Source organism: Myotis brandtii, unplaced genomic scaffold (assembly GCF_000412655.1).
Source record: "Myotis brandtii unplaced genomic scaffold, ASM41265v1 scaffold62, whole genome shotgun sequence".
Lineage (NCBI taxonomy): Eukaryota > Metazoa > Chordata > Mammalia > Chiroptera > Vespertilionidae > Myotis > Myotis brandtii.
In genome coordinates, this window is record NW_005370366.1 from 2567416 (window position 1) to 2576501 (window position 9086).

Consider the following 9086-nt stretch of genomic DNA (forward strand, 5'->3'; position numbering starts at 1 on the left):
AATCTGGATGGTCCCACTCTGACCACTGGGTACACTGGCACTTGGATCTCTAAGGAGGTGCTAATTTAGCCTCTGCCTGAGGCCACCCAGCAGGAGCTACAGAGAGATCTGCAGATTCCTCTTCTTTGTTTGGGATTTGGAGGTGCCCAGATGAGGCCCAGCTGTGAAGCAGTGCAAGCTGCTATGGGGCTTTGGGCCTTCTTTGGATGTTCTGGGTCTCTCTGACCCAGCTGCAGTTTGTTAGGTAATTTTAGATTGCAAAGGGCTAGGTCATTCATATGCAAAAGCCTCTGTGCACAGCTTGGGTGGGGCAGGGTCTCGGAATCAACAGGGCGGAGCAAACAGCTATGGCTGCTCCTCAGCCCTGCCCTAAGAGGCTCCAGGTCTCAGTGTCCCTCGGTAATTGCTGCAAGCATCTCTGAGAGAAATCCGCCCTCGAGTTCCGCCCGATGCCAGACAGTCCATTTTCTCCCAGTGTGAGTCTGGGTCCCCAGAGACTCGCCTGGAACTGGAGTTCAGAGCAGTCAGGAGCTTGTGTCTCTCTCCCGATTGAAAAAGACAACCACATCCTCAGTTGCCAGCCCTTTCCGCGCGCACGTGCGCCTCTGTACCTCTGAACTTTACTTCCGCACCTCCTCTGAGTCTCAGTATGCTTTTCTCTTTCCTTCTAGTTGTAGAATTTCCACTCAGCCAGCCTTCCTGTAGTTCTGGATGATGTCTGTTTTGTCTTTTAACTGTAGTTTTGACGTGGTTGTTCAATTTGCAATATAGGATTACTGACTGTATTTCCTATGCTGTACTTTACACGCAGCAATTTCAGGTGTTAAACTATGCCGCCATCTTGGTTTCTCCTCCACACATCTTAAAGGGGGTAATTCTTTTAAAAGGTACCTATGCAAGTTTGGAGGCTCTCTAAGAAAAAAGAATATAAAATTTTATATTCATTTAGAATGTAAAAAGAAATTACCACAAATGACTAGAGATTCAGGGCTCGTTGAGAATGAATATTCAGGCTTTTCTGAGATCTCCTTAAGCTTATGTACAAGTTCTTCCTTTCTACAACCTGGTCATGTCCAGAATACTCTATAACTTCCAACAACTCTAGTATGACTTAATCTCTTTTAGTTCCATAGTAAGTCTACCTATGGGTAAGGTGATGGTGGCTATGAATTTCTTTAAATTTTTGTTTCATTTGTTGATCTCCTGAATATTATTTTTTAATTTGGAAAACCAAATAAATCTGTGTAGTTGGCTATTCTAGAGCCAAGAAACCCTTCTAGAAGACGTGAACAATGTTTGAGACCTCTAGCACTAGAAGTTAATCCAGACATGTGTAAATAGTCATAGTTCAAACTGCTTGACTATAATGTGCCAGGCAGTGTACTACATACTTTACATGTATTGCCCCACAATCCTAATAATGCAGATAAGCACTATTACACCCAGTTCACAGAAGAACAAACAGATTTTGAGGGTAAAGGAACTACCCAAGATTACTCAACTAAAGTGGTAGAACTATTTAAGGAAACTAATTTCAGAGCCTGTGTTCTATGCTATCAGTTATGGGGATATGTATTTACTCTGGAAATAATGGGTCAGTTAGCAATAAGTAGCATTAGAATTTTAATTTTATATCCCAGCATTCTGCTGTATCTTAGCATCAAGTAGCACATAACTATGTTCTATTTCACTTAGATGTGCTAACAAAATAACACCATAAAGTAGTTCCTTTATATTACACTCTCTGGTACATAGCTAGAGTTTTTCAGGGTTCTTGCACTCCCAGAAGAATGCTTACGCTTACGACTAGAGACCAGAATAATTCTTTACATGCTGTTAGTCAGTTGTATGTTTTGAAACATATAGAAGCTACTGACTATAAGCTTTAATTGGATTTTTATTAAAGCTCTAATATATGCGACTGATTTTTACTTCTTTATATTATCTAAATGATAAAATTATTAAAGGTTAGTGATGATTTCATTTGAAAGTGGTAGAAATTTTCCTAAGTACTTTCTATTTTTAATAATTTCTTCAGAATTTGAGCTAATAAAAATGATGAATGAAATTCAAAGTAATTTAAAATGCCTTGGTCTTTTGGAGCCTTATTTCTGGAAAAAGGGAGAAGCCTGTGCAGTAAGAGGATCAGATACTATGTGGTATAGAGGCAAGGTAATCGAAGTCGTTGGCGGCACTATCAGGGTAAGTCTTATACTCTTTTGTGACTATTTTCAAGCTTAAATGCTGTAACATTAAGTGGTCTTTTAAATCTAAATACATGAAAGTTTGATAAAAACATTTTTTAATGAGTTCAATCCCGTAGGAAGACTGGTCAATGTATTACATATTTATTTGTCATAAGAATTTTTGTTTTTAGTTTTTGTTTGTTTTTTATTTTCTTCTGTGTGTTTTTTTTAAGTATGATTATTAACGTGAATAACCAAAAAATATTTCCAGGTAGAGATTTGGCCACTAGTACTTTAATGGTACCACTTATTTGTCATTGGAAGCTCTGTTTGTATACATGATGTCAAGTAAAAACAGCTTGCTTTCCAGTACATTACATGTTTCCTTAGCAAATTCATTTACAGCCCAGTTAATTTGCCCTATCAGGATAATGGTTACTTCCAGAATACTGAGATACAGTATTTGAATTTCACACAACAGAGTTAGAAAGAGCTGTATACTTTGAAAAAAATGTGTATATAAAAAGACACATAAGAATACTTCCATTTTAACAATGTATTTACAAAGTAAAGCAACTAAATCATGAGCCTTTCAGCACTTTAAAATTTCAATTTTAGGAGGGGAAGAAAATTTCTTTTTTACTTTCATGGGGTTTATTATCTATTTGATGATGATACCTAACAATTACATAGCACTTCTGGTTTTATAAGGTTCTTTCACATATGTGCATTCATGTTTGTAGATATAGGTTATTTCCATTTTACTAATAGGAAAATTGAAATTTAGCATCTGATTTCTAAATTTCTGATCTAAATCTTGTGCTTTTTCTACTGGACTACAAGCTTTAAATGGTTTCAGTAGAAATAAAGTGGTTTCAAATTTGGGGTGAGTATTTAAGCATATGAATACTTACAGATTCATGTATTTATATGTACATGAGTTCATTTTCACATACATTTGAATTGTTTAGATAACCCCTTTTTAATACAAAAGTGAACTGAAATTCACTTTTACTAATTTATTATAATTCATGAACTTTACATATATGGAATCCAAATAAATAAGATGGTGGTAAATTTATTTTTTCTGTTTTTAAAATTTATTTCAAAGTATTTTAATACTTTAATCATCACTTTTATTTTTCTGTGGTCGTTTTACATTTCAAGTATACACAATACACTTTTCATTCCTTAACCTGATATCTTTCAAAGTTTAACCTATGATCAACATTAAGAAATAAACATTACACCCTGGCTGGTGTTGTCAAGTGTCAGCCTATGCACTGAAAGGTCATGAGTTTGATTCCCGGTCACGGGTACTTACCTGGGTTGCAGATTCCATCCCCGTCCCAGTAGCGGCACAACCAATCTGTGTGTCTCTCTCACATTGATGTTTCTTTCTCTCCTTCCCTCTGTCTCCCTCTTTGCCTTCCACTCTCTCTAAAAATCAATGGAAAAAATATCCTCAGGTGAGGATTAACAACAAAAGAAGAAGAAATAAACATTACATGAAACCATACTCACTCTAACTACATGTAATATACTCATATTTTTATTCAACTCTATTTCATTTTTTTAAAAAACTTTACAGTTGACATGCAATATTATATTCGTTTCAGGTGTATTACATAGCGATAAGATATTTATATAACTTACAAAGTGTTCTCCCTGATAAGTCTAGTACCCGCCTGGCACCATACCTAATTATTACAATACTAGAGGCCCAGTGCATGAAATTCATGCATGGGTGCAGTCCCTAGGCCTGGCTGGCGATCAAAGCGCGAGCGTCTGGTGTGGAAGGGCAGGTCCCAGCTGACCTCTGGGCCCTGGGTGACACCCGGTCCCCGGACCCCCACGCGCCCCCCTCCACCTGAGTCACGGCACCCGAGTCCCCACGTGGAGATGTGGTGAGCGCGGCTAGACGCCACAGGTGCCTCTGGGCCGCCCAGCAGTGCCACACAGCACCGAGCAGGCAGCGCACTCTCTCCCAGCCGGCCTTGCATACTGGCTCCTGCGCACCCACGGGGAGTCCAGCTGGCCCCTGTGGTCCCAGTGCCTGCGGCCTGGCTCCCCCAGAAGAGGCCATGCGGGTGTGGGGTGAGCTCCTCGCAGACGCCTGGCACCTGAGCGCGGGGGCTTCCCTGGTGCGCCAGCCCTGGCATCCTGGGGGAGGGTAACGGGGAGTGAGAGGGAGCTCAGTGGACACCCCGCATTCTCATCGCACCTCTATCCCCAGGTAGCCAGCAAGAGGTCGCAGTGCATCACTGACACCCGCCATGTTCCGCACTGCCCCCTGGTGGTCAGTGCATGTCATAGCAAGCAGTCAAACTCCCAGTCTCCCTGTCGAACAACCGCCCGAGGGGACAATTTGCATATTAGGACAATTTGCAATATAGGATTACTGACTGTATTTCCTATGCTGTACTTTACATCTCTGTGATGTCTTTCATTTTTTAAATGCTGATTGCCAAGACAACCCAAGAAGGAAGCATTGCATAGAAAGTTTCCCGAACTGTGAAATTGTTTGAGAAATACTGAGAATTTGAGAAATACCCCTTTATTAAATGTAAATTAGTACTTCTAAAATATTTAGGGGGGAAGACAAAACAAAATTTAAAAATTATTCTGAAAAATTTATTATTCTCAAGGAATTTGTAAATGTAGTAAGAACCAGTTTAAGAAAACAAAAAACAGCCCTAGCTGGTTTGGCTCAGTGGATGGAGTGTCAGCCTGCAGACTGAAAGAGTCCCAGGTTCAATTCCTGTCAAGGGCACACGCCCAATGGGGGGCCTGCAGGAGGCAGCCAATCAATGATTCGCTCTCATCATTGATGTTTCTCTCTCTCCCTCTCTCTTCCTCTCTGAGATCAATAAAAACATTTAAAAAAAAACAACTCTGGTTTATGTGTAAGAGAAAAATTTAGACAATAATATCCTATGGGATGAGGAGATATGATGTTGCTTTTTCTGATTTTTCGAGTCCAGATTTAGATATCTTTTTAATATATCTTTTTTTAAGAAGAACAATAGCAGTTTCTTCTGTCCCTTGGCTTTAATACTAAATTTTAAATATAAACTGCATTTGTCCTGTTTCAGGTACAATATTTAGATCATGGACTCACTGAGAAGATCCCACAATGCCATCTCTACCCTATTTTGCTATATCCTGACACACCCCAGTTTTGTATTCCTTGTCAGCTCTATCATACCATACCTGTGAGTAAACAGTAATTGGTAGCATGATTAATTTTTAAATATTGTTAATATTTTTATTAACAATAATTTTCTAGAAATTAGCATGTAATTTGAAATCTCTTTCAGTTGTAACAAAAATAATAAAATACTTAATATGACAGCTAAAGGGACTTCATGAAGAAAACTACAGAATTATACTGAAGGATATAAAAACATCTGAATAAATGAAGAGACATGATATCTTCATAGATGGGAAGGCATAAGCATGTAAAAATGTCTTATTCCTTCATCAAATAAAATTTTAATAGATTTGAAGCTGGAAGTCAGATAAAGGAATGTATATTAATTATCTTTTGCTATATAAAACTAAGCTGAAACTTGTGATCTAAATTAACAGTAAACTTTTAAAAAATCTCATACAGTTTCTGTGGTCAGGGATTAGAAGTAGTTTAGCTGGGTGGTTTGGCTCAGGGTTCCTGGTGGTTCTGCAGTCAAGATGTCACTAGAGGTGCCATCGTTCCAGGGACTGACAGGTACAGGGTCCACTTCCACGTGGCTCACAGGCATGGTGTTAGCAGGAAGCAAGAAGCCCCCGTTCCTTGCTCTTAACATGTGAAAAATAACAATCACTGCTCTGTAATAAACGCATCTTGTAGGCATTATAATACATATTGTACAAGCACCACATTGGTATATTGGCCTTTTCAAAAGCATATTTCTAAAGCATAAAATGCTTTAAAAGAGTATGATGGTCGAAGCTCAGACAAATACTAGTTTCCTAAGATCATTTCTATCATACACCCATGATATTCTCTGAAAACTGCTTATATATTTTGTACTACTCTCTAATGGTATGTGTTTATTGCTACTTTTGATGTATCTTCATTTACTTTATGAATTATTTTGTGAAAGTGTGAAAAATCAGTTTATTTCTCCCAAATAGGTTGGGAGTGTCTGGCAACCAGATGCAATAGAACTCCTTCAGGAACTGCTTTCAAAGAGAGAGGTGGAAATTCACATTATGGTAATTTGTACTTAAAGCATATATCGATTTAAATTATTTGCCATAAGGTGTTACATATAACATAATTTGAGGGATCTTTTTATGTTGAACGATGTTCCTATGTGAATGTAAAGTACTCACTAATATAAAGAAGTTATTACTTTGGTTTCTGAGAACTTTTATAAGCATTAGAATCGGTAATTTGGAAGATTCCATATTAACAACTTATTTTGATAACGGGGAGCAGTATCAAAGAATGAGAGGCATTTAAAAATATACATGGTAATTTTCAGGACAGTGCTACTCATGGAACACTGTGCTAGGTACAGGTAAAACCCTATGCTCAAAGACCTTCTCCAGTCAGGGAAACAACTAGACACCAGACATAAGCCCAGGAGCTGTATACTACAAAGTCACTTGGCTGATAAAATGAGTAAGTACATAGGGACTTAGTGATGTTGAGAACTGAGGTAGCCCTTGAAGAAAAGATAAGAAAGTTCTTCTGACCAGGGAAATGGAATCCACCAGGAAGCATAGAGAGACAAATGGACATGGCACATTTTTAAGAAGTAGTATAACTGTTTGGCTAGAAGAATAGAGGTTTCATGAGAAAAAGTAGTGGTGAATAGGATTTAAGAAAGGTAGAGGTCAGTCGGTGGGGCCCCATCAGAGGTTTCTAAGCAGTGAGGTAAGAAGATTAATCTGCAGCTATGTTTAAGGATTCCAGTAGAAATATACAAAACTGTAAGGAGAGTATTTCTGTATGAAAGCTATGATGATAGGATGATAAAGACTTAAGAAGAGCCACAGACCCGCTTGAATGAGAAAGTAGAGAAGCTTTTAGTGTTGCTTGTGTTCGTACCCAGAGCCCCTCTGGTTACTTATAGGCTCTGTGGGACTTGAGTTTATCAAGGTAGCTTTCTTTGCTACTTAGTTAACATAGGAGAACAACTTGTAGTACAGTAAGTCCTCACTTCACATCATTAATAAGTTCTGTGACTTTAAGCGAAATGAAGAGTTAAGTTTCTAGGCATCTTATTAATGTTTTAACTAAAGGACCTGCTGTATACCAAATACTGCTCAGTTTCTCCGAAACCATGGATTTGCATGCCCTGCAGCCCTTACTGCCTATCAAACCTTCCCTAGGCCCAGAGGTACAACAATGAACTGAATAGTCAGAAATTCCTGCCTTCATGGAGTTTCCATTTTAGTGGTGGGAAACAAAATTAAAAACATCTATATATATAAAGAGCCAGGGTCCGTAACAACCGAAGGCTCTACCTAACACCAGAAGTCAGTGCTGGGTTGCTGTGGCGACCCAGCACTGACTGCAGCGGGTGCCAGAGCAGTGACCCAGCATTGACTGCCGAGGGGGCTGCAGATTAGGCCTGGAGAGAGGCCTGCAGAGAGAGAGGCAGGGTCTGATCTGCAGCCTCAGTGGCAGCTATTGATCAGCCGTTGCCTCTCTTTCTCTCCCGGCTTCGCCAGCAGCCGCACCTCTGTTTCTCTCTGGGTCTGTGGGGGGCAAGCTGCCTCTCTGATCAGGCCCAGAGATAGGCCTGGAGACACTGACTGGCATAGAAACTGACCAATCAGAACCAAATCTGGGTGAAGTACGAGGAGCCAATGGCTGCCTAGGAGGCAGAGCTTTTGACGCTGACTGGCATAGAAACCAACCAATCAGAACCTAATCTGGATGAACTATGAAGGCAGAACCTAAGGTGGGGGCTGAGGAGGGGTTATAAGGGCAACAGCTATTTGGTGTAAGGTATAAGAAAGTGGTTCAGTTTTTTAATGACCGCTTTGGCAGTATAGTGCATATGGCTGGCTATCAGTCCAGATATAGAGATTATGTGTTTTTGTCTGCCAAGAGCATCTCCTCCTGATGAAAAAGTCTTTTCCTCCCCATTTAAGCAATCCTATCCTATATGATCTATCTATACTAATAAAAGGGTAATATGCTAATTAGACCAGGTCAACCAGCCATCTTCCGGACGTCCGACTTCCTTCCGGACAAAGCCATGGTGGTGGGGGGCGAGGCAGAGGCAGTTAGGGGCGAATAGGCCGGCAGGGGAGGGCAGTTGGGGGCAACCAGGCTGGCAGGGGAGGGAAGTTGGGGGCAAGATCAGGCCGGCAGGGAAGGGCAGTTAGGGGCGATGAGGCAGGCAGAGGCAGTTAGGGGTAAGATCAGGCCAGCAGGGGAGGGCCGTTGGGGGCGAAATCAGGTCGGCAGGGGAGGGCATTTGGGGGCAACCAGACCGGCAGGGGAGGGCAGCTGGGGGCAACCAGTCCAGCAGGGGAGGGCACTTGGGGGCAAGATCAGGTCGGCAGGGGAGGGCAGTTAGGGGTGATCATGCAGGCAGCGGCAGTTGGGGGCGAGATCAGGCTGACAGGGGAGGGCACTTAGGGGTGATCAGGCAGGCAGAGGCAGTTGGGGGAAATAAGGCAGGCATGCAGAGAGGTTAGTGGTGATCAGGCAAGCAGGCAGAGGGGTTAGGGGCAATCAGACAGGCAGGCAGAGACAGTTAGGGGCGATCAGGCAGGCAGGCAGGTGAGCAGTTAGGAGCCAGAGATCCCAGATTGTGAGAGGGATTTCCGACTGTGGGATCGGGCCTAAACAGGTGGTCAGACATCCCCCAAGGGGTCCTGGATTGGAGAGGGTGCAGGCTGGGCTGAGGGAATCCCCTCCCCCCCCCCCCCGCG

General features: G+C 41.5%; 1 protein-coding gene across 1 annotated transcript in view; it reads left to right on the top strand.

Annotated features, from left to right (window-relative positions):
• RNF17 (ring finger protein 17) overlaps nucleotides 1–9086 on the top strand; it is a 164553-nt gene that overhangs the window by 128445 nt on the left and 27022 nt on the right. Inside the window, exons 27-29 of the mRNA XM_014528174.1 lie at nucleotides 2039–2202; nucleotides 5282–5401; nucleotides 6324–6404. Coding sequence (XP_014383660.1) covers nucleotides 2039–2202; nucleotides 5282–5401; nucleotides 6324–6404 — 365 coding nt within the window. The remainder of the gene's footprint in view (nucleotides 1–2038; nucleotides 2203–5281; nucleotides 5402–6323; nucleotides 6405–9086) is intronic.